The sequence below is a fragment of the Pipistrellus kuhlii genome, unplaced genomic scaffold, assembly GCF_014108245.1.
Source record: "Pipistrellus kuhlii isolate mPipKuh1 unplaced genomic scaffold, mPipKuh1.p scaffold_m20_p_1, whole genome shotgun sequence".
In the NCBI taxonomy this organism is placed as follows: Eukaryota; Metazoa; Chordata; class Mammalia; order Chiroptera; family Vespertilionidae; genus Pipistrellus; species Pipistrellus kuhlii.
The window spans coordinates 75,670,952-75,697,826 of record NW_023425404.1 but is presented as its reverse complement, the minus strand read 5'-3'; the positions used below and the strand labels follow the sequence as shown (position 1 = coordinate 75,697,826).

General features: G+C 37.8%; 1 protein-coding gene across 1 annotated transcript in view; it reads right to left on the bottom strand.

Annotated features, from left to right (window-relative positions):
* TTC6 (tetratricopeptide repeat domain 6) overlaps window positions 1-26,875 on the bottom strand; it is a 185,829-nt gene that overhangs the window by 79,856 nt on the left and 79,098 nt on the right. The window contains exons 4-6 of the mRNA XM_036452372.2: window positions 22,547-22,671; window positions 18,172-18,366; window positions 4,026-4,167 (exon numbers count right to left, since the gene is read on the bottom strand). Coding sequence (XP_036308265.1) covers window positions 4,026-4,167; window positions 18,172-18,366; window positions 22,547-22,671 — 462 coding nt within the window. The remainder of the gene's footprint in view (window positions 1-4,025; window positions 4,168-18,171; window positions 18,367-22,546; window positions 22,672-26,875) is intronic.

The window sequence follows — 26,875 nt, the reverse complement described above, 5'->3', positions numbered from 1 at the left end:
GGGCCCCCAAAGAGGCAGAGCGTAACTCCACATGGCTTAAGTGTGAACTGCAAATAGTGACTTCCTCCAAAAATGGAAAAGGGGGGTGAGGGGGAGAGAAACTTGGCAAATGCTATCTTAGACAAGTAATCAAAGTTAACATCAACAGTGATAATTCATGTTGATATTATGAAACCTGGCATGATGCAATGCAAATGGTACCTTATCTCATTGGTCTTTCTCCCCCAAATCACCTCAGGCAAATCCTAATTAGTGGGTGGGACATTCTTCTAAATATTTGACCAGTACTCCCCAAAACTGTTAAAGTCATCAAAAATAAGGAAGTCTCAGAAACTGTCACAGCCAGGAGAAGCCTAAGGAGACATGACAACTGAATGTAATTGGTAACTTGGATGGGATTCTGGGACAAAAAAAAAAAAAAAAATTGAACATTATGTAAAAACTAAGGAAATCTGGATGAAGCATGGACCTCAGATAATAGTCATTTTTTAAATATTGATTCATTTATTTTATCAAATATAGCATACTACTATGAGGGTAAAACACAATAGAGATATATGCTCTCACTGTTCTGGAAAATACAAATCCCAAAATCAAGGTGTAGAAGGCTCCTGCTCCTGCTGAAGGCTCTCGGGAAGAATCCTTCCTGGCCTCTCTAGAGCTTCTAGTGGTTGCCAGCCACCTTGAGTTCCTTGGCTTGCAGCTGCATCATTCCATCTCTGCCTCCAACACCTGGCCTTCTTCCCTATGTGTCTGTGTTAACATGGTATTCTCTTCTTACAAGGATACTAGTCCAGTCTTATAGGCTTTAGGACTTCTTCTTACAAGGATACTAGTCCAGTCTTATAGGCTTTAGGACTCACCCTAAATCCAGGATGATCTCATTCAAAGATTCTTAATTAATCTATAGAAATCCTATTTCTAATTAAAGTCACATCCATCGGTACTGTGGGTTAGACTTTTGGGTCCACTTACCAACCCACTATTATACCATTAATAATAAGGAAACAGGGTGTGTAGTATATGGGAAATCTCCATACTGTCTTTGTAATTTTTCTGTCTAAAATAATTATAAAAATAAAGTTTATTATTAATAAAATAATACAGGCATAGGTTTGACTCAGTGGATAGAGCGTTAGCCTATGGACTGAAAGGTCCCAGGTTTGATTCTGGTCAAGGACAGCTGATCGATGTTACTCTCTCATCGATGTTTCTAACTCTCTAACTCTCTCCCTTCTTTTCTGTAAAAAAATCAATAAATTATATTAAAAATGAATATTGCAATAAAGTAAGTCACATAATTTTTTTGTTTTCCAATCATATAAAAATTATGTTTACACTATACTGTAATCTATTGTGTTCAATAGCATTGTGTCTTAAAAAACAATATATAGACCATATTTTTAAAAGACTTTATTACTAAAAATTGCTAACCATAATCTAAGCCTTTGGCAAGTCATAACCTTCTTGCTAGTGGAGGGTCCTGCCTCCATGTTGGTGGCTGCTGACTGAGTGGGGTGGCAGTTGCTGAAGTTTGGGGTGGCTAAGGCAATTTCTTAAAATAAGACAACCATGAAATTTGTCACATCAATTGACTCTTTTTTCACTCAAACACTTCAGATGTCATTGTAGGCTATTAATTGACCTAATTTCAATATTGTTGTGTATCAGGGAATAGGGAAGCCTATGTAGAGGGAGAAAGATGGAGAAATGGACAGGTGGGTAAGTAGTCCGAAGACACACATTTATCGATTAAGTTCTCCATCATATATGGATGAAGTTTGTGGCACCCCAAAATAATTACAATAGTAACATAAAAGATTATTGGCTACAAATCACCATTAAAAATAATAATGGAAAAAGTTTGAAATATTGCGAGAATTACCAAAATGTGGCACAGACATGAAGCAAGCAAAATGCTATTGGAAAAATGGCACCCATAAAATTGTTCAATTCAGGGTTGCACAGACATTCAATCTGTGTAAAAAAAAAATCTGCAAAGTGTAATAAAATGAGTTATACTTACAATAATTAATGCAAAAATAATAATTTTAAAAACAATTGGAGGTGAAAATTAACCAGGCACAAAAGGAGAAGAAAGGACTATTGAAGTTTTTATTTTGAGATAATTAAAGGTCTATTAAAGTTTTTATTTTGAAAATTAATTGCTGGCAATAAGTTCTCTTAGTTCTCTTTAATGTGAAATGTCTTGATTGCTCTCCATTCCTGAAGAATATTTCTCAAGCTATAGGACCCTGAGCTCACACTTATTTTCTTTCTTCAGTGCCTGAAAAATGTTCTGCCACTGAATATTCTGTTTCTGGAGCCCATCATTTCTGATGGTAAATCCATTGCCACTCATATTGTTTTTCTCAGAAGCTTGACTACTATGTGGCTTGGTCAATTTTTTTTGTTTTGTTTTGTGTGTGTGTGTGTGTGTGTGTGTGTGTGTGTGTGTGTGTGTTAAGATTTTTCTTGCTTGGGATTTGCTTAGCTTCCTGAATATATTTAAGTATTTTTCCAAATTGGGGAAACTGTTAGCCATTATTTCTTTCTATACATTTTCAGTCATCTCCCTTTCTTTTTCTTCTCTTTCCGGTACTGCAATCACACAAGTATTAAATCTTTTGTTAGATTTCCACAGGTTCCTGTGTCTCTGCTAAATTTTTTCTATTTTTTGTTGTTGTTGTTTAGACTGTATAAATTATATTGTTCTATTTTCTAGATCACTGATTCTTTCATGTCTCCTCCATCCTACTTTTGAACCCACCCATTGAGCTCTTTATTTTAATCATTACATTTAATTAAAATTTTTTGTTTATTTTCTATAGTTTTAATTTCTTTCTTAAAACTTTCTATTTCCTTTTTTCTTATCTGATGATAGGAAGCTTATTGCCTATGTTTTCTCTAGGAGTATTATTATTTCAGTCTTTCATCTATTTTTGAGTTCATTTTTATGTGTGGCATAAGATAGTGAACCAGTTTCATTCTTTTTCATGTGATTGTTTAGTTTTCAAAACACCATTTACTAAAGGGGCTGTTCTTTCCCCATTGCATAATCTTGGCTCATTTGTCCTGAGTTAATTTACCATATATCGATATGTGTGGGTTTATTTCCAGGATCTCTAATAATAATCTATGTGTGTTTTCATGCCAATCCCATAGTGTTTTGATTATTATAGCTTTGTAATATAGTTTAAAATCTTGCTGTTTTTCTTCTTTCTCAAGATTGCTTTGGCTATTTTGGGGTCTTTTAGATTTGTAACATACTACAGTTGTAAAAAAAAAAAAAAAAAAAAAAAAAAAAAAAAAAAAAAAAAAAAAAAGATGAAAATCTTACCTTTTGCAACTGCATGAATGCACCTAGAGAGTATTATGCTAACTGAAATAAGCCAGCCAGAGAAAGACAAATACTATATGATCTCATTTATATGTAGACTAATGGACAAAATGAACTGATGAACAAAATAGGACCAGAGGCATTGATACATGGAATAAACTGTCTCATCTCAGAGGGGAGAGGAGTGGGGTAGACTGGATGCAATGAGCCAGAGAACATCTGTGCATATATGCATAGTTCATGGACTCAGACAACAACAATGTGGTGAAGGTTGGGGATGGGGGGAGGGGTCCAGGACTGCATGAAGGGGGACAAATGGGGGACAAATATAATAGTGCCAACAATAAAAAAATCAGACATGAGAATCCAACCATCTTCTATTAAGCCAGAGATTTGTAAAACAAATAACAATCCTAGTTTCTCATCAAAATTTTTGTCTAAAAATATGATATTTCATAAAAATACATTATTTATGTTGACATATATGACTTTATCACTATTATTTTTAATAAACAAAAAATAAACATTTAGTATTTTCTCAGTTTTAATTTCCAATATTGTATCAATAGATATCATCCACATAAATAGTTGACTTCTCCAATATTTTTAATAATACAAAAGAGCCCTGAAATTTAAATTTGAGAACCTCTGAGACAGAGAAAACTAATATTGAGGAAGTTCTTACTTCCTCTCCAAAGAGCTGTAGGCGTGGTTTCTGATCATGCCATCTAGTTTCTTGTGGCAGTTCAGGTGGTATCACTGGCATTGTTGGAAGGTCGGAAACATATGCTTGATTGTCACTCATAAGAGGGATTCCTTGCCATAATCTACAGTGTGACAAAAACAATAAATTTCTTATTTACCTTATTGACAAACCAAAGGTATTTGTTCTCATTTCATATCTACATTGAGGTAAATACATTAACATTTGATTACTGTATTAAGTAGAGATTGTTCAGAAGTCAAATAATCCAAATGGGAAATAATTTTAAAATAATTTATGTTTGATTCTAAACACATTTAACTCATAACCTTTATGATGGTTTTGTTTTATTACATTGGAATAGTAAGTTCACCCTATGTAAACCTGATTACAAAAGAGATTAAAAGTTCTGTACCCTCTGATTGCTAACCTGCTCCCCACTCCAAACTCATGGAAAATGCTTTCATTTCTTAGACTGAGGTAAAGCATCAGCCTTAGCAAATTCACTTATGACATTAAAATGTCCTCTTCCTGATTCATATCTTGCTAACACAAACAGAAAACTGTTATAACATCAAGTTTTTCCTTCTACACTATAAACTGCATAAACATGAGGATATATATGAGGTATAAACTTACCAACAAAAGTCTTAATTAAGCCAAAGAAATGAGCTAAATAAAAAATTGAAGGCCTAATATGTCTGTAATGACTAACTTTCAGACCAACCTGAAAATCCATTAATTTTTGTGTTGCAGCACTTACTGTAAAAGAAATATAAGGTAAGTATTATATAAAGTGAATTTACACAAACTATAACTATATCAATTTCACCTGGAAGTATTAATATTTAGAGCCAGTGTTGCCTCTAACTTTTTATATATTACTAGAGGCCCAGTGCACAAAATTCATGCATGGAGGGGGGGCCCTTCAGCCCAGCTTGGACCCTCTCCAATCTGGGACCAAACTTGGGATTGGGCCTAAACTGGCAGTCAGACATCCCTCTCACAATCTGGGGCCACTGGCTCTTAACTGCTTACCTGTCTGCCTGATTGCCCCTTAGTGCCCCTCTGCCAACCTGGTTACCCCCAACTGCCCCCCCTTCTGGCCTGGTCACTTCCAACTGCCCCCTCTGCTAGCCTGGCTGCCCCCAACAGCCCCCCTGCCGGCCTGGCCACCCCTCACTGACCCACCAGCCTGGTCACCCAACTCAGCCTGCTGGTCAGTCATTTGGTTGTCCCTCGCTAACCCCCCTGCTGGCCTGGTCACACCTCTCTGCCCCCTGTCTGCTGGCTTGGTCGCCCTCACTGCCCCCCATTGCCAGCCTGGTCACCTCACGCAGCCTGCTGGTCAGTCATTGGGTTATCCCTCGCTAACCCCCCTGCTGGCCTTGTTGCCCCACACAGCCCACTATTCAGTTGTTACTGTGAGGGCATCATGACCAATTTTCATATTACCCTTTTATTAGTATAGATTATATGAACAATCACATACAAGCCACCAAATGTGAAGACTAAGTGTATACAAACCCACCTGACTTTAGCTTACTGAATCCCTCAAATTCCATCATTCCATGTTAGAAAACAAGCTACCCAAAACTAGGCTGGAGAAAATGGGGCTTTGCCAAACCAGAGTCATGGACAAAAGCTTCCTATTTCATGTAGTCAAATATTTGCATTCAGAGAGAACATAAAGTTCAACTCCCAGTATGGTGACTATGATAGACTGCCAGTCAACAACCAATCCATCGTAACTTTGAGGACGAACAACTAAAACTCTCCTGGAGCCAATGTCCTAGAGATAATTTAAGATCCACTAACCAGATACACTCACATACAATTGGGAAGACAGAACGTTCTGGTCTTTTGTTGGCAAGCAGTCATGGTCACATTGAGTTCTGTGGCAGTATTCAGTTACTTCGTGTGTGTGTGTCTGTGTGTGTGTGATTTCCAGTGAGCATACCAACAGGCATAGTGTGACTGGTGTGTTGCCAGTGCTGGTTCCAGGTTTCCCTAGTCCAGAGGAGCAGCTCCCAGCAGCCAGTAAAGCAGCTGTGTGAGTCTTCTGTGGAAGCCCTCCCTGCATAAAACCCATTTTTCCAATCTTTCCATTGATGTTATAAGCATTGAATTCCCATTACTAAATCTTCTTTTGCTTAAAATAGCTAAAATATTTTATTTTTTCTGCAACTCAGTCTTGACTAATATATAAAAACAACACACACACACACACACACACACACACACACACACAACAGGGTAAGGTCTAGGGGCTAGAAGAATGAGCCAGGAAAGTACATACATCAAGATCAGTAAAGTATTTCTAAGGTCAGGAAGCAGGTGAGGGACTTAAGAAGCTGCCTGAGGCACGGCTATATTTTTGTCTGTTCCTAAACCAAATAACAAGGTAGTGAGGGTCCTACACAACTTACTGTCTTTTCACATTCCAACTGTGCACTGAAGAAATAGAAATTCTGGTTGATTGGAAGGAAAGTGAAGGAAGTCATTAGATATTTTAGAATACACACAGGAAACCTTGGTGGGAAGGCTGCCCAAGGTTAGCAACTGTCCTTGCATGACAAAGATGAATCACTTACTCTGAAATTCTTCTCCACACTTTCCCTGCTTCCTTATTTCCAGAGGGAAAAACCAATCCTTTCTGGAGTTCTTCCCATTGGAATAGACCACCATTTCAGATGTTCAGATTGAGTCTCTTCTACTCAAGGCTCTACCTCACTCCCAAAAGTAATCACTAACACTGACCCTTCTCCTTCCAGAGAGTCTCGCAGGCCCATGGCTTTTCCTCTCGTCTGATCCCAATGATGTCATGTTTGCTGGTCCCTTACCTCCAAACTCTCCCTCCCCCACCCTATGCTACATACCCTGCCAGAGTTATCATCACATACTTTAATGACTCCACCTGAGCTCCTGTGCCTGGCATTTTGAATCCTCCAGTCTGGATACCATCTACCTGGCCAGTCCTACTTCCCTCCCCTAACACCTGGCCCAGCCTGCATTCACTCTGCAAAAGGTACTCTCAGTGCTGAGATTATTACAAGGGCAAACCAAATTACCATCCAGTGTGCCTATGAAAATGGTGAAAACAATGCTTTCAGATCTCAACTCCTCCATGAGACCTTTTTAAAAATCCTCACACGAGGATATGTTTTATTTATTTTAGAGAGAAGGGCAGGGAAAGAGAGAGAGAGAGAGAAAAAAAAAAAACAAAAAACACCACGGTTATTTGTCTCCTATGCTGGGATCCAAACTGCACCTACTTATGAAGCCCTGAATGGAAGTTGAACCCACCTTTCAATGTATAGAACGGTGCACCCATCAGCTAAGCCACAAAGACCAAGGCTCCATGAGACCTTTATAATGCCCCTCTGCCCGGTCAAAAGTCATCTTCGCTTCCCTAGTTTTCCTGTTGCATTTGACTTGTCTCTTTCATTATAGAGTATAAGGTCCAGTTTATTCCACACATCTTTTCAGAGTAGATCATAGGTTGGTTTGGGGAGCCACATTAATTCTTATTCACTTTCTGTTTCCCACCTTATTAGGTACTGAATAAGTACCGCTGAATTTTGGCTGAGGGAGAAGAGTCCTCCAGGAAAAGCCAATCTTAGACCTTGTCCTGGGGAACTAAGAACAATGTGTCAGCATGATGTGCTGCGGTGCTTCTCAAAGTGAGTTCTCTACTTAACATTATTGGCATCGCATGGGGACCTGCTAGAAATGTAAAATCTTGAGCCCCATCACAGCTAATGAATCATAATCTCTGGAGGTGGGGCCCAGCCATCGGTGCTTTCACCCAGCCCTGCAGATGCTTCTGATGTAAGCTGAAGGTTGAAAATCACTGAGGTACTGCAGTCTAGCCTAAAACAGCCCAATCATTAGAATATGCCTGGGTAGTTGCTCAGATTTCTCCTCTAGAGATTCTAACTCAGTGGGTTTGAGATAGAGTCTGAGAATTGAGGCACTTAGAATTGATTCCACGTGGTCCTCATCCTCAGGAGAAGCCTAAGAAAAAAATCACTGATATAATGGGGAGAGCTAGCTTTTGGAATGAGGCTAAAACACAAGGTTTTAAGCCCAGCTTGGCCAGTTAGTGTGCTATGTGGGGTAGGTCACTTTTTTGTCCTAAGTCTGTTTCCTCATCTATATATGGCAACAGTAATCAGGCTTTTTAGGCTCTCGTGCTCAGAAATAATATATGCACAAAATTGTACATAGCATATGCTCAATTAGTGGTTGATATGATAATCATTGTTATTATGATTAAGGTGACTGAATGACAGAATAACACCCATCTCACTGGAGTGATTTAAATCTCCATCCCTGTCAACATCCGTCTCCCACAGGGCTAGAGATATGAAATGTATTTCTTATTGTAGATTGCTTTCAAAAAGGCTTATAAAACATTTGTACTAAGCTGTGAGCACATGCTACAAGTCTCGGCACACATATTCTGTGAGTTACAAAAAGTGACCATGAGCTCCATCCTGTGAAGCATGGAAAAAGGCTCTCGCCTCCTTGGTGTGACTGGACTTGAGTTCCCCACACACATCTTCATCCTCCCTTCCTTAGTGAATTAATTTTGCTCCTTAGGGGTATAAAACCTCGGGGAGGCTTCACAGTCACTGTTACGTAACTCAAAGATGTACACAGAGGTATTTTAAGAGTGCTCATGTACAAAAGTTTCACCAAGTAATACATCCAATAGATTATTCTATTCCAGCCATTTCTTAAGGGCTGGTAGCAAGCCACTAAGTTGATTTCATAACCCATTTATTGGGTCACAATCTAAAATTCAGAAAACAGTAACTTACAGAAACTGTTGTTTGAAAAGTTAACTCCTAGATCTAGAAAAGATTTTGGGAGTTCACCTTCTTGAAGATGCTAAGCTACAACTAATTTTTTTTAGTATATAGACTTTAAAATCTGCATCAGCTTTAATGAATACTTTTTAAATTTTAGGGAATATAGTCCTGATAAAATAATAAATCTAAAGAAGAATAAGTGTTTAATATTTTTACAAAATATGAATAAGGGGGGGGGGGGAGTACTTTTAATCATTATAACTTCATTGCTATATGCAAACAGTGACATCTGGTGGAATGACATTGCTGTGCTTAAAAAAAAAAAAAATCCCAGCTTTCACATCCTGGCAGCTTTAAAATCAGATCAATGTCCAAATAATCCTTTTTTTTTTTGTATTTCTAATAAACTAATATATTATCAAACACTGACAGTGCATCTTGAAGTGACTTGTCATCCCAATCTGCATTTTATAAATGTGTATAAGGTTTACTTAGGTAGGGGCTATTTTTTTGAAAATGCATATAACAGAAATCTTATTGCAGTTGCTATTAATTACAGTTCTAAATCTGCCACTAATTGTGTTTTGGGATGCAAGATTCTGCCTCAGTTCCTCATCCCTAAGTATGAGTAGTTTAGGTAGGGGAAGGCTAAGATCTCTTATGGCTCTGATATAGGTGCTTCTGTGACTCATCACTAGCCAGAGCAAACAAGGATTAAGTCCTAAGTGTTGTGGTATAATATATTGGTTCTTGCCTGGATTATGTAGCAAGGAACAAGGCCAGGTAGGGAGTATAGTGGGGGCAGGAAAGGATTGGACCTGACCATTGAGGAATGGCAGGACAATGCAGGAAACAGGTGTTGGGGGGGGGGAAGTCAGTTCCAGTACCCACACTGGAAGGCAATGCAGAGCAGAAGACTGAACACAATACTCCAACCGCAGTACAACAGACCACAGGTGGTGCACTATAGCTGGCATCAGAAAGGTCTAGCATGGGACAATGTCCAAGTGAGGGGCAACCAGTAACAGGAATATAAAACCCGGCAGTATTTATGCAGGTTTTCAGTATTTAAGTAACTGACATCAGGGCAGGCTCCCACAGTTACCAACGCCCCAGTCCTGGCCTAGAACTCAAACGGTATTTCCATTTCTAAGAGAGACCAAGCAATATAAGATAAAACACCCACCCTATTATAAGCAGAAACTCTGCTTCCAAAGTCAGACACAATGAACAAATCCAAAACACCAAAGGTGGGCAAAATAGCTTTTCTCATATTACTCAACTAAAGCTCTCAAATTCTTCCTAGCTATACCAGGTTTGGTTCTGAGAACAAGTATTCAGAATGAAGCACAGAAAGAAAGAAAGAAGAGATGTGAGGGTCTTCGCAATTTCACAAAAACAGTGGGATATAATGGAAACCACATTTAGAACTAGCGAAACCTGAATCCTAGTTCTTATCAGCTCTTTATGTGTGTACCAGACACTTAACCTCACCTCTGAACCACTTGGGAAATAGAATGATTTATCTACTACATAGAGTTGTTGAAACTAAATTACATGATAAATGTGCCTCAATGCAGAGGCAGCTGGCCGATGTTTCTCTCTCATCAACGTTTCTAGCTCTCTATCTCTCTCCCTTCCTCTCTGTTAAAAATCAATAAAATATATTTTTTTAAAAAGAATAAATGTACCTCAATGCATTTTCCAATAGATACTTTTCTTTTTTCTCATTCATAGGGTTCTACCCTATTTGTAGGGTTCAGATAAAATCTTTCAACTGGAGGCATACTTTATATATTCAATTTATAAACTCTTAAGAAGTAGAGATAATGAGTCAAAACAATTAGTCAAGTGCCTGTCTTTCCATTTTAAAATAAAATCTTCAAAGGAATATTAAGTGTCAATACAACATCTTTAATGTCGTTTTAATAAGAAGTATGTATGTGTAATATATGTGCATGCACAGAAAAATGCCTAGAATAATCTTTATCATATAGAAAACCAATAGTAAAAGATCAACTTCTTTTAACAACCACAGAGAAAAATTGCAGAGGAAAAATTTTCAGATCCTGTCCTATCCCACTCCAAATGCCTTCCAGGATTCTAAATGACTAAATTAGTAATATAAGTCTGCATCTTCTGGTTCTCCTACTTATAGTCTATATAGTATATATAGTCCATGGACACTGACAATATTGTGGAAAAGGGTGGGGGGATCGGTGGAGAATAAGGGTGTGGGACGAAGGGGGTCAATGGGTGAAAAAAAGGGACATCTGTAGAATTTTCAACAATAATGATAAATTTTAAAAGAAGAATTTTACCCCCAAAAAAATAAATAATAAAAGCAGTATTCTAATGCCTCCCAGATAAACAGTCAAGAAACTCCGGTTAAACCTACCCATTATTAACTTTGGGTAGCCAGACTTGACCTAATTTCATTCAAAGATGAATACACAAAAAATCAAATATGAGTTCTAGGAACAGAGTTTGCAAAGCATAAGAAAGAAATATGTCATTCAAAAATTTATATGAAAACACTTTTTGAAAAAGATTTATTATAGAAATTTAAGAGAAAGGGTTTGTTTTGTCAAGAAAAATTTTAAATGCTTTCAAGAAACAGGTAACAGAGTTCAGATAAGAAAAAAAACACCTTAGTTTTCTTAAGAGGTTGAAAAATTAAGACAAAAATATTTTAAATGCCACAGCAGTATTAAAATGGTAGTTGGAAAAAAATTTTAATTTACAACTCATAAAATAAAACCTTTGATGTGGAACAAAGGTTTGAGAGATTAATGTAAGTAGAGATGATAACTGTAGAGGATAGATAATGAAGATCCAATATATGGCTAATTGATATTCTTGAATAAATGCACTAAATAAATAGGATGGAAAAACTACTCAAAATAAAACAGAAAGAGTCCTCAACTGAAGAGTTATATTTGCATATCAAAAGCACTTTCCATGTACCAAGAAATATTAATTAAAAAGCATTACACTCCAAATATATGCTAGTGAAATTATTTAATTTAAGGCAAAATTTAAAATCCTATAAGCATCTAATAGTGGAGGAAAAACAAATTACAAGAAAATAAAAATAGGCTGGCTTTAGATTTCTATTTTAAAATATTACATATCAAATAATGATACAAACAACAACAAAAAACCCACATAGACAAATGTTGACAAACATGATAGATTATAGGAAATAGCAAAGAAGCAAAATAGGGAAAGGGAATAAAAAAATAAGATAGCAAAAATAATACCAAATATATCTGATATGACAACAAATTAACATGGAGTGATCCAATCTATTCTTTTCTTTTTTTTAATTTCTGCTTGCTTTCATTTCATTTAGTTCTTTTCCTGAAAATTTCTTCTGTTCTTTCATTTGGGACATGTTTCTTTGTCTCTGCATTTTGGCTGCTTCCCTGTGTTTGTTTCCAAGTATTAAGTAGAGCTGCTATGTCTCCTGGAATTAATTGGTAGAGTGGCCTCATGTAGTAGATGTCTTGTGGGGCCCAGTGGATTAGGCTACCTCATCACCAGAGCTGTATACTCTAGGTATGCCACTGTGTAGGCTGTGTGCACAGTAAGGGGGAGAGGTCAACCGAAGGACTTGTATGCATGCATATAAGCATAACCAATGGTCACAGACAACAGGGGAGTGAGAGCATGAGTAGGGGGGTTTGGGAAGGTAATGGGGGAATGAGGAAAAATATGTAATACCTTAATCAATAAAGAAATTTAAAAAAAAAGAGAGGGTACATCTGTAAAGCTCATAACAATAAAGATATTCTTTTAAAAATCTGATTGGTTTTAAAAATATTCAAGTCTACGCAATATGTAAGAGACACGAATAAGAAAGATTAAAAATGAAAGGAAGGGTGAACATAAACCATATAAATAAAGCAAAAAATAAGACAAAGCACATTTCATCTTTTATGAATTTAGTGTACAATCTACAATAAAAACAGCACCAAAATTAACAGTTCCTTGAATTTTCTTCCACATAAAATTGTTTTGTATAACCATAAATGAATTTATATAATATTATGTTCCACCTCCTTTGAGCACACAGATCTTTCATTCTTCATCATGACTGCAGTTCATCCCATCATTAAATGTACCATAAACAATTATCTTTGGATTCCAAAATGGCAGATGGAATAAATGGAAGCTATACTGACACACTTCAAAGACCAAAAGGAATTACAACTAAAATACAGAAAAGACATCCTGGATAACCAACTGAAGATTACCTGGAGAGAACCCTGATAACCAAGAATGGGAAGTGGAGAACATACATACACTGGTAGGAAGTGTGGAGGCAGGAAAGGCCTGGCCTGGCTCCCAAAGACAGCAACTGAAGTTCCAGAGGGATATCTCGGGTGTGTGTGTGTGTGTGTGTGTGTGTGTGTGTGTGTGTGTGTGCAGGGGGGAGAAGGTTCCCAATGAGACTTTGGGATCTAAACCTCAAATGTGGCCTCCAGCCCAGATCACTAGAACTGAGAAATGTGACCACATAATATCTGGCTGTAAAAATTAACACAAGTAAAAGGACATTCATTTCCTGTTTATAATTACCTTACTTAAGAACACTTATTAGTGCAGAAAAAAAGTAAACATTTCTATAAATTTTCAGGCTTATCAGACAGATATATTTTGAAAAGGTTAGGCTATGTTTAGCAAGGTAATCCTCAAGAAATGGAGGACAGAATTAAATATTCCATACTTAAATGAACTTCTTATTTGGTACCTAGGAACAAATTGCCAGAATTAAATTATCATCATCAAATACAATATTTATTGACTTTCTTGAAAAAAGAGTGTGAGACTTATTTGAAAAAAAAAAATAGAATTAGAAAGAAACCAGTATTTATTAACACTTTGCCTGACTAATAGAAGCTATAATATGATATTTTGCTTGTAGATAGCTAATGGAAATGACTCAAAATAGTAGTATCATGACTACTAGATTATGTTTATGTCTTTATTTTCTACACTCATTTTTAAGCCTTTAAGAGACATTCCGGAGGAATCAAGATGGCAACATAAAAAAACTTAGTACTCGAATCTTTCCACAACCACATCAAAATTACAACAAAAATACAGAGCCACCATCATTCAGAACCACCTGAAAGCTGGTTGAATGGAAGTTCTACAACTAGAGAAGTGAAGAAGAAAGCACATTGAGACTGGTAGGAGGGTGGAGGCACAGATTGGGCTGGTCTGACACCTATGTGTGGTATGTTTTTAATTGGAAGGAATACCTGGCTGAGGAGGCTTCCTACAGTCACACACTGGGCCCCTGTAACTTCAGGCTATAAAAACCAGTGGGGATTATGGCTGATTGACAGGGAGACTGCTGGCGTCCCAGGCAGTTCCTCCTAAAGGGCTGGTACATGGGTTTACTCAGACTCACTCCCTCTGAGCTTCAGCAGTGGGGCAGAAGCTTGAAAGGATGCAGGAACATTTGGGGAGGAACTAAATTGTCTGGCATCAAGGAAATAACTAGAGGGCATCCTTCCCCCAGACAAAACTGCTAGGACCTCCCCCTGGCAGAGCTGACTGGCAGACACTATACAAGTGTCCATCAACCGACCCACATTGTTCACTATGCACTGGTGATTCCCTGAGATCCTGCCCCACCAAATTTGCAACCCCTCCCAAGCTGTTTGCAATGTTGTTTCCATATAAATAGCCTATTTTGGCTCAGGCTTCAGACTTTTCTAAAATCTCTCAAACATGCAGCAACTGGAGTCAGGATGTATCCTACCTCTCAACAAGTGGCCCAAGACCCAGCACTAGCAGCAGCTTGCCAAGATTCACAGCTTGGCCTTTTCTGAGCACCTATTAGCCCAACACAAGTAGCAGCCATCTGTAGATCACTCTGTAGCACTTGCTAGGTGGCCCTAAGGAGGGCATAGGGGATCAGGCCTAAACCGGCAGTTGGACATCCCTCTCACAATCTTGGACCACTGGCTCCTAACTGCTCACCTGCCTGCCTATCTGATTGCCCCTAACCACTTCTGCCTGCTAGCCTGGTCACCTCCTAACTGCCCCCTGCTGACCTGATAGCCCCCAACTGCCCTCCCCTGCTGGCCTGATAGCCCCCAATTGTCCTCCCCTGCTGGCCTGATTGCCTCCAACTGCCACAACCTGCCTCTCCCACCAGGACCCGCTCCCCTGCAAGCGTGAGGAGCTTCAGGACCCTTTTAGTCCCGCAGTTATCTTGTGATGGCCTTCTTGTGACGGCCATCTTGTGGTGTTATGATGTGAGGGCATGACACCACCTAGGCTATTCTTAGTATAGATAATATATAGTCAGTTGATAGTATTACAACTATCTCCCAGTTCCCCTCCACCCTCATTCCTCCTTTCTCCCAGCCCCTACCTCTGCCCCCAGGTCTTCACTACCCTATTGCCTGTGTCCATGGACTATACATATAAGTTTACCGTTTATGAACTTATATAAGTTCTTTGGTTTATCTCTTCTTATCCCTCCAATCCCACATCGAGGTATGCCAGTTTGTAATCAAAATTTTTCTTTTAAAATATTATTCTCTATATCTAAAATAGCTAAAATATAATACTAGAAACATTTCTATTTAAACTTGTTAATATTTATTTAATACTCTGAAAACGTGTAGGTGAATGGCTTTTTAGGATCCCTAGCATATCTTTGGAAAGGCAAGAGAATTCAGAGCATGCATTCTCAATGGGCAGGTGATATTGCTCCTAAGGGGCAAAAGTCGGTGCCTTGTGAGGGGGCTGATATAAGCTTACTCTTTTTATGTATAGAACACAGCTACATAGGACCAAACACAAATGGACAGTATATTTGGGGTATTAAAATTTAATAGGCCAATTAGGGGAAAGAACATTTAGAAAGGCTCCTTAAGAGGTAATGGATTTAAATAGGAGAGATGTAAAATACAAAGCACGGTAATAAAAGTAGAATTACTGCTAAGTAAATGTTGGCTGCTTCTCTTTCCTCCTCTCTTTTGTACTCTTCACAAAAGAATACTCAGAACCAAGAGAAAATATGACACAAGGAGAAATGGAAGAAACTCCAGAGGCAATGGCTTTTGTACATGATCCCTGAACCCAAGTATGCCCAATGCCAGTGAAATCTAAGACCAGGTCCCATATCTGTGATTTTCTTAGTCGTATAAGCCTGGCAAAGTTACTTGATTTTTTATGAGCCTCAATTTTAACATCTTCACCCCAAAGTTGTTATGAAGAATAAATGAGAAAATGTATATGACATTCTTTGGAAAACATAAACCACTCGTTACCTTATGATAAGGCACAGTTCATGCTAGTGGCAGGAAATGAAGATACCTAGTTTGTGTAGGTATAGGAAAAAAATATGGAAAAAGAGAAAACTAGAACAAATATTCCAAAATTTTATATGGACCCTGAGTAGCAACAGCAATCTTAAGAAGAATGAAGTTAAAAGAATCATGCCTGATATCAAACTATACTACAAGGTAGTAGAAATCAAAACAGCATAGTCCTGGCATAAAAACAGACATATACATCAATAGAGCAGACTAGAGAGTCCAGAAATAAACCCAGGCCTTTACAGTTAATATTTGATGAAGCAGGCAAAAAAATACAATGGGATAAAGATAATCTACTCCAGTGGTCGGCAAACTCATCAACAGAGCCAAATATCAACAGTACAGTACAACGATTGAAATTTCTTTTGAGAGCCAAATTTTTTAAACTTAAATTTCTTCTAATGCCAGTTCTTCAAAATAGACTTGCCCAGGCCATGGTATTTTGTGGAAGAGCCACACTCAAGGGGCCAAAGAGTCTCATGTGGTTCTTGAGCAGCAGTTTGCCAACCACTAGTTTACTCAATAAATGGCGTTGGGACAATTATACAGATATGTACAAAAAAATGACATTAGACTACCTTCTTACACCAAACACAAGAATAAACTCAAATGGATTAAAGACTTAAATGCTAGGCTTAAGTCACAAAATTCCTAGAAGAAAACACGGGTAGTAAATCTTGGGCATTTCTCATAGCAATATTTTTTCTGATATATCTCCTCAGGCAAGGGAAACAATAGGACTACATCAAATTATAAAGCTTTTGCACAGCAAAGGAAACCATCAATAAAATGAAAAGACAATTCACTGAATGAGAGACCATATTCGCCAATATTGCATCTTTATAAATCCAAGATTTATAAAGAACTTATAAAACTCAACACCCAATAAAACAGTCTAACTTTAAAATGGGCACAGGAAGAATAGACACTTCTTCAAAGAGGACATACAGATGGCCAAGAGACATATGAAAAGATGCTCAATGTCATTAATCATCAGAGAGATGCAAATTAAAACCACAATCAGATATCACTTCACATCTGTCAGAATGGCTCTCTTCATTAATCAATAAACAATTAAGTGCTGGCCAGGATGTAGAAAAAAAGGCAACCCTTGTGTACTGTTGGGAATGCAGAGAGGCAGCCACTGTGGAAAGAGTGTGGAGTTTCTTCAAAAAAATTAAAAATAGAACTGTCTTATGACCCAGCGATTCCACTTCAGGAAATTTATCCAAAGAAATCTGAAACCCTCGTTTGAAAGAATGTATGCACCCCTATTTTATTACAGCATTATTTACAGTTGCCAAGATTTGGTATCAGCCCAAGTGTCCATGAGAAGATGAGTGGGTAAAAAGCTGTGATTCATTTATACAATGAAATACTACTCAGCCATGAAAAAGGAGGATCTCTTACCCTTTGAGACAGCATGGAGGGACCTGAGGAGCATTGTGCTAAGTTAAATAAGCCAGGCAGAGAAAGACAAGTGTCATATGATTTTACCCTCAGGTGGAATCTAATGAACAAAATGAACTACTGAGCAAACTAGAGACAGACTCATAGATAAGAGGGCAGGCTGACAGGTGTCAGAGGCAGTTGCTGGGAGAGTCGGGTGGAGAAATTGAGAAAAAAAGAAAAAGAATTCATGGATAGGGACAACAGTGGTTGTGGGGGGAAAGGAAGAGGAAACTATAGGGGGATAAATGGTGATACAAGGAGTCTTGACTTGAGGAGGTGAACACACAATACAGCATACAGATGATGTGTTGTGGAATTGTGCACCTGAAAGCTGTATAACTTTGTTAACCAGTGTCATTGCGATAAACTCAATAGAAAGGGAAGAGAAGGAACAAAAACTGTTCCTCTCTAGAGTCCAAGAACAAAAGCAAGTCTTCAGATCTAAACCTCAAAAGGCAGAATTTCTGTGCCAATTTGAACCATTTAAAACAAAATTACCAGTAGAACTCTTACCGATACTTTTGCTCTTTAGCTGTAAAGTGATCATCGAAGAAGGAATTTCCAAATACTTCAAGTATAGTATCATGGCCTCTCTTGCTGGCTGTATGATACACTCGAGAAGCCAGATGCAAGTCAACGGGCAGCACCCGGTCGGGGACAGTGGTGCACAGATCATGAAGGGTAGGAATGGCGAGATCTTGTGGAATTCTGCAACAAAGAAAAGAAAGTGGGCTTCCTTTTTCACTGTGTGGTCTTTTGGTATAAAATACATTTACACTGACAGATCAGTGCAGCATCTGAAAAGGATGCCTAAATGTAGGAGATGAGATTTTAAAATGATAACAGTGATTTATAACAAATTTAACAATCTCAAGCCAGATCTTCAAAGTCATATATCCGACTGCCTGCTAATTGTCTTACAGTTACCATAGAATCAACAGATTTAAAAGCAAACTTATTTTCATCCCACCCCAACCCTCCTCTCTCTTGAATTCTCTAACTCAGCTTGTGACACCATATCCAGCCATCATGCATTACCCCTTTGCAACTCTACTCAAATGCTAATGTCCCTAAAGAGGTAGAAAATATAGAACATTACCCATTAACTAGCATCAGTGAAACCCCTGATCTAAGTTAATGTGATACCTCTCTTCCCACTATGCTAAAATTTGCCTTTTCTGCCTTTCCAAAATAGGGAAGAGGGCATGAAGAATGCTTTCTTAATCCTCATGGTCACTTGCCATTCAATGGACAAATGCTTTTTGAGCACCTACCATGTGCCAGACTACATGCTAAGTGATTTACATTCTCTCAACAATGAGCCCGTATGGGTGGTATTGTTATCCTTACATTGCAGCAGGCTTATTTTGGATAAATCACAAAATTAGTGAGTGGCTACTAGGATCTAAACATAATGCCGCTGACGAAAAGCCATAATATTTTCCTACTGCTGCCTCTTCATGACCCCTGAGGTGAAGTGGCCCTTTTCCAGTGCTTCTCCATCCCCACCTCCTCACTGAAGTCATACTCTTACATTAACCAAATGGCAACCTTGTCATCAAATCAAATAAGCTTTAGATATTTAGATCGTGTTCTCTATGAAGCTACAGCTGATACATTGATGACCTTTCTTGCAATTGCTCTTCCTCCATGAAAGCCTTATTAAAGCCTATTCTGTCTCAGCTCTATGTCTGCCTCTCAGATTACCACAATTTGACTTAGTCACTGGCTTTTCTTTCTCCGTCTTCTAAACTGTGTATGGCTTCCAAGGTTGAATTTTCCTTTCTACGTTGAAAAAAAAAATCAGCTACAGCTTGTTCCTCTTTACTAAGAGCTCCCAAATCTCATATCCAGTATCACTATCTCACTCAGATCCCTCACCTTCAATATACAAAACATTGCCTCTCCTTCGCCTGCCTAGCCAACGAAAAACTGGGTTTTCCCCTGCACAGGGTGGCTCAGCTGTGCTACTTTCCCCTCCTCACTTCCAACACAGTCAAGGGCCTCATCACCTCAATCTGCGTTAGCAACAGGTTAATGCCAGTCAGGTGAATCACTACATCCTCTGTCTTTTCTCCTCTCCAGTATCGCCTGCAAAATCCTATCACATTGATCTTTAAATACTCCTTTCCCTAGCACTCCTTTACCTGCTGCATTCACCTAACTTCCTTTCTCTGAGTTTCAAGGCTCCTAGAATCTGGCCCCACTTGTGACTAAAAGTTCAAAGTATGTTTTAAATTATCACATGGTCATAAGCAAGTCAATTCATTTCTTTTTATATCAATAAATTGGGAGTAAGAACATTAGCACATCCTGCATAAATTACTTTAAGAAAGAAAGGAAGGAAGGAATTTAAAACAGTGTCTCTCACATGGCAAATGTTTGCTATTACTATTAGTTTCCAGGACAATTCACAGGACCAGCAAGACCTGTCAGTTCCTTCAGTTATGAATAGAATGCTGCCTGTCTTTTTGTCCACATCTAACAGCCATCAAACAATACCTCCAAGACAAACTTTGTTTTCCTTTTTCATAAATATCTCTTTTCACTCACTGTCCTATTCTCTTGCCACCCATTCTGACCATTTATCTAATAGGTTAATGCAGGTCTGCCCACCAATTGCTTCACATGCCTGGATAGTAGCATACCGTAATATAAAGAACATAGTGTTTGGAAATGGCAGGCCTGCATCAGAATCTCAGCTGAACATTTGCAAGCTGTATCATTGACCTTTCTAAATATCTTGCAAAATGAAAATAAAAATCCGTTTTACCCTAACTGGTTTGGCTCAGTGGATACAGCATCGGCCTGAGGACTAAAAGGGCACATTCATGGGTTATGGGCTCAATCTCCAGTGAGTGCAAGAGGCAGCCAATCAATGATTCTCTCTCATTATTGATGTTTCTATTTCTCTCTCTTCTTTCCCTTCAAAACTTTTGCCTCTGTAATAATTGATGACAGTGCTTGTTTTATTTGTATGGCTATAGTTACTTTCACTGCACAACACCTAACCCATTGCTAGCCATTACTGAATTACTATAAAGAATGGTTTGTGTCACTTCTAAGACAGCACAGGCACTAAAAAGCACAGAACATGAAATGTGTACATGTTCGAGTGGAGGAGGATAAAAAGAGGCAGATCTAAAATATTTGAAAATGTCTCAGATAGAGATCTAACTGGAAGAGTGAAAATGGGTGTCCAGGAAGTAGGGATCCTAAGAAAGAACTAAAAAAATAAATAAATAAAAAGGGACAAAAAGGTGAGCTCTGATGTCAAGCTCATCTACATTATCATTCTGTCTGGGACAGGTCCCAGCAAGTGGAATGTACTGGAGATTACATTACCTTTTTTTTTTTTTTCCTTAAAAAAGCAACACAACTTATCTGAATTCCTATGTTCCCATCATACTCTCATTACATAGGTCTATAAGTGAATATCCCTTGGTTATCGAGCTAAATACTACTATATTTTCAAAAGGGAGCTCAATTCCCAAGTAGATAATTTAATTTGGGGTCTACTCACAGGTGAGTCAGGTAAAAAAAAAAAAAAACTGTTTAAGAAAATAGAAGCAAGGAATAAAAGATTTTCAGAAATATAGTTTCCAAAATTCTTTTATTATATAATTTTTAATATCAAATTTTTATTCCTCTGTATTTCATTCTTATTTTTCTAATGGAGATTTCTAATTTTCATTTTAATGAATTAACTCAGCACTACACATATCAAAAAGATCTACAAATATTTTTGGCATGCTCAAGAAAGACTGTGTGTTTTTATAGCATACCCTCCTTAAACGGGACGATTTGTCATTCTTTGAAACACTAAGACATAAAAAAAGAAAAGGCTCTGCCTCTGTGTGTGGCCATGCTACTTTGCCTAATGCACTAAATGCAAGGATTTTTAGGGGGGGAATCAAGAAGTTTCTGCTTCATTGATAATCTGACAGTAACTATTTATTGAAGGTAAAATACCTGTTGTCCTCTGTCACTATTTGTTTTAATACATAATCTTGCTAACTAAATGAGCTTAAAGCAATGCAGATAAGCAATGGCATGTACAGGGTCACTTAAATGCCAATTTGACTCTTTCATAAACTTTGGAATTCTTTTCCCATGAGTCCATTTCCAGATACTAAATAGTGAGTAATATCCATTTACAGAGTCTGGGCTGGCCATAAAACAGTTGTCTTCCATGCCCAGCACACCTTTCAGTGCCCTAAGCAACAACAAAAGCTAATAATTAAAGCTTCTTTAAGCCCCATAAACAGTTAAATGAAGAAGAGTCTAGAATAAACCAACCCATAAAAATCCAGTGGTGAAATAAGGAGAAAATCTTTTCAACAAGGTGAATGGCAAAAGATAAAACCATAAATCTAAGTTGCACACTATTATTCAAAACTGTAGCTACATTCTGGTATAAAAAGAAGTTCCATTTAAAATGTAGTGGTGGCAGAGGGGATGGGGTGAGAAGTGAATTAAAAAAAAAAAAGTCATCTAAATAACCAGTTCTATTGGCCAATGGTAACTTAGAGTTAGGTTGTCATTTATTTCATAAAAATAAAATTAACCAACATATTAAGCAAATTAATCTAAATTAGACATTACAGTGATTGAAAGAAATAAAATCTAACATGTAAACATTTAATTTTTTTAGTCTCACAAACAGCTGTTTTTATTCTATCATTGTTAAATCATTAAACCAAGGTCTTGATCAAAAATGGAAAGAGAAGCATGGAGAACAGCATTCACATCCTAACCTGTGGGAAGGTTTAACTTAAATCTCATATATAAACTTCTAAAGCATTCGATTTCCTTTAAAAATCCATTTTCAGGTATCAATGCTACTAAATAACTCTCTTCAGAAAGTAAAATTTATAAACTAAGTTACTTTGCTTTAAATCGTTTTTGATCCTGCTTGGATTTTCCACACTTTCTTTGTCGTAGAAATTCTGGTTGAGTTTTAGTTAGTTTAACTTCTTTTCCTCTGATTTGCAATAATTCTGATGATTTCACCTTTGAAAAATATAAAAGGGTGCTGTTAAGAAAAGTTGTCATATGAAATTGGATTTTTCTCTCCTATTTAATGATCAATCTCATATTTAAACTTCTAATTTGTATGTATATTTTATTTAAAATATATAAATTCTAAAGGTGAGTTGATATATTCCTCTAAACCTCTTCCTAAAATTTTACATACATAACCTCCCAGCAATAAAAATATTAGTACCATATTTATTTATAATATTTTTTGCCTTAAAACTAGTAAAGAAGAAATACAAGATTTTTCCCTCCATAGAGCTACTCTTCTTAATTGCTATTTTTAATGGGACTTACCCTTAGTCTCTTTCTCTTTTTGTTCTTACCTTTAGCCTCTTAAAGTTTGGCATGACTGGTGGTTGCAAGTACATGCCAACATGAACTTCAATGCTTTCTTACACCTATTTTAAGCGATGTTTATTAACTTTTACTTCCATACAGTTGTTCTCTCTTCTACTGCTTGGGAAAAATCAAATGCACATCTGTCTCTTAAATAATTGCCTTTTAATCATAATAGGTATTGGGAGTACTGTTTTCCTAGATTTTCTGGAAAACTTGCAGAATTCATGGTAATAGTTGATCTAAAAACATTTTCTCCATGGTTACTCTTTTTTTGCGACTAGATTTGAGAAAGAAAGCAGGCTGGCTTTTCTTGGAGAAAGCAGAGATATGACTGAATAGGTAGAAGGAGGTCAGAAAAGAGGGGTTATAAATTAGGTAGCCAGTTTGGGTTTAGTGGGGCAGTAAGGAGAGAGCTATTGCCATTTCTTGAGTAAGAAAGTGATGACAATAAGGAAAGCTCAGAGTACAGATCATTCCATCTCGCCACCCAGTTAATGTTTAAATTTCCTCTAGTTTCTCCACCAAATGGTTATTCATTCTGGCTTGAGCGTGATCAGGAGCAGAGGATTTGGAAGTCCTTGAAACTCTTCTGTTAGAATTTATGTTTATTTATCATAGACCCTAACTAGTCTCAATTCAAACCTCCCAATCTAGCTCTCTTCCATTTGACAGTCAAATATTTGAATACAGTTGACTACCCTAAACCTGCACCTCCCCTCCCACCCACCCCCAGTAAACACCCCAGGGCCCTTCAGCTCTACCTTACATGACATGGTTTTGAAGTACTGTGCTTTAACATCTTGAATGTTTTCTTCCAGTCTCCAATTTGTCAGTATTTCCCCTGGGATTGAATACCGATGTCTGAACACAGTATTTAAGATGCGATGTGATCAGATCAACAACAAAAAAAGATTATCCTCTTTTATGGTATTTATCAATCAATGCAAACTACAATTGCATTTGCTTTCCTATCACTAAATTATAGTCTAAAACCTTGAAGTCTTTTTTACATGTACTCTAAATCACATCATCCCGTATCTATGCATTTAGTTGGTAGCCCCAAGAACAGAACCATTATGCACATTTATCCCAATTAAATTTCACCTGAGATTTGACTAACAAAAGCTTACCAGTCACATTTTTAATGTTACCTACAAATCCAATCAATAAATCTTCCATTTTCTCCTCAAAATTAAGATATACAATGGATTGGACATAGCCATATAGCAGTCCACATGGACTTTCATATCGAATTCTGCATCCTTTACATAACTAATTACAAACCCATCTAGCAGTTCTCCTGACTGTAGTCTTGTTTACAATCTGTCATAAGCCCAAAAGATAATAACAACAACTAATGTATATTGAGTTTCCTTGTATACCAGGCTCTTCACCATGATACTCTCATCTTGAACTTCAATTCCAACACTTTATTGATGTTCAGTCTAGGAATTCTAGGAAAAGAAATAAGGTTGATTTTCTATGGTGTGTCCTGCAGAGAAACTCTGCTAGTTCCAAGTGATTGTTGCTTCCTCTTATAAGGGGTCAAACACAATCCTTTTGTTTTGTTTTTTCTCAGATGCGCAACTGTATTTGTCATTGGCTTGACATAACATTTCCAATCTCTTGTAAGCCTATAAGCTCTGGCTGTGTTTACCTGCCTTTTACCAATGGGTTTTTTTCTTTTTTTCTTTTAGAGGCAAAAGAAGGGAGAGAAAGGAACACCGATGTGAGAGAGAAACATCAATTGGTCACCTCTGGTACACACCTCAGCTGGGGATTAAACTTACAACCTAAGTATGGGCCCTACCTGGGAATCGAACCTACAATCCTCTGGTGTACGGGACGATGCTCAAGCAACTCAGCCACCCGGCTTGGCTTGTTCCCAATCTTTCAATGATTCATTAAATCATTCCATAATTTTGTCTAAGTAAATCATACATCACAGAAACCATAACCATTACCTAAGAAAAATAAAACTCAGATTTGCCATTGTCAGTCTCTAGACATCTATAATAGCACCTCCCTCACCCATTGTAGCAACTGCTGACAGAGAGAGGCCCAGCAGGCTTAAACCTATCTACCCAAGCCAACTGGTAACTCTTGGAATCTTTTACCAATCTTGAGCTTCACGTTTCTTTTATCAATTCTTTTTCTCTTCTCTCTAAACTAAAGATCATTCTCCTTGTCAGATTTAAGAGAAATCTGTTCATCAGCTTCCTTCTCTCTGTCATATTTCTATTTATTTAAAACCTCACCCTTTTTCCAAAAATAAATTAAGGCAGCTCTGTCATATGCTGTCATCACATTATTCATCTTTGCTCCAAAACTAACATGGGAAAAAAAGTACTTTTTTTTTTTAATTTTTAGCATTATTCACAGGCCTCAACCCATTCTGGATCTTAGACTTCTAGGAATAATTGTTATAGCCACATGCCACTTTTATGTCTATGTATGGATATGTATTTCTTCTTTCATCTTGTGTACATTTTTAAAACTGAATGCAATAGATCATTCATAATTATTTTATAAGAATTTGGGAGGCCTTGGAGCATCCCACATCTCTTTTTTAAAAACTAAAACATTTTTTATTGATTTTTTTAAAGAGATAGTGTGAATAAGAGAAAAACATTGGCCCACTGTTCCTCCTATATATTCATTCATTGGTTGCTTCTTGTATGTGCCCTGACCAGGGATTGAACCTGCAAACTTGGGAGTATAGGCACAATGCTCTAGTCAACTGAGCTATCCAACCACATCACTGAAATGTCCTTCTTTTTAGAATCTCACACACTAATAAAATAGAAACATGCAAATTGGCCATCACTTTGCTACACCCACCAGCCAATCAGGAGCAAGTATGCAAATTAACCCAACAAAGATGGTGGCAGCCACACAGCTAGAGCGAGCAGGAGGCTTGGGTTTCCCCCAGCCATGGAGGAAGCCAAACTTCCTGCCCACCCTAGCTGGCCCTGGCCTCCACTCAAGGCTACAAAGTTTCAATTATAGAAGATAAATAAATCCCAGCCAGCCCTGGCCTCCTCTCAAGGAGGGGGAGAGGAGAGGAGAGGAGAGGAGAGGAGAGGAGAGGAGAGGAGAGGAGAGGAGAGGAGAGGAGAGGAGAGGAGAGGAGAGGAGAGGAGAGGAGAGGGGGAGGAGGGAGGAGAGGGGGGGAGGGGAGGGGAGGAGGGGGAGGGGAGGGGGGGGAGGGGAGGAGAGGGGGGCAGGGGGGGGGAGGGGGGGGGGGAGGGGAGGAGGAAAGGAAAGTAGAAGTAGAACAGGAACAAGACAAAAGGAGAAACAAGAAAGAAAAGAAAGAAAGAGGAGAAAGAAAGAAAGATAAAAAAGAAAGAAAGAAAGAAAGAAAAGAAAGAAAGAACAGAAAGAAAAGAAGAAAAAAAGAAAGAAGAACAGAAAGAAAAAAAAAAGAAACAGAAGAAAGAAAAAAAGAAAAAGGAAAAAGAAAAGAAAGATTAAGAAGAAAGAAAGAAAAAGAAACGAAAGAAGAAAGAAGAAAGAAGAAAGAAAGAACAAGAGACAGAAAGGAAAGAAAAAAGAAGAAAAGAAAGAAAAGAAAGAAAAGAAAAGAAAAGAAAAAGAAAAGAAAAAAGAAAAGAAAAGAAAGAAAGAAAGAAAGAGAAAGAAAGAAAGAAAGAAAAAGAAAGAAAGAAAGAGGCTGGGAGCCTGGATTGTCAGGGATATGGCCAGCCTGCAAACAGCCCTCTGCCCCTCACCCAGGCTGGCCAGGCACCCCAGCAGGAACCCCCAACCTGAAGGGGGTAGGATCGGCTTGAAAACAGCCATCAGCTCTCACCCAGGCTGACCACGACCCCCAGCA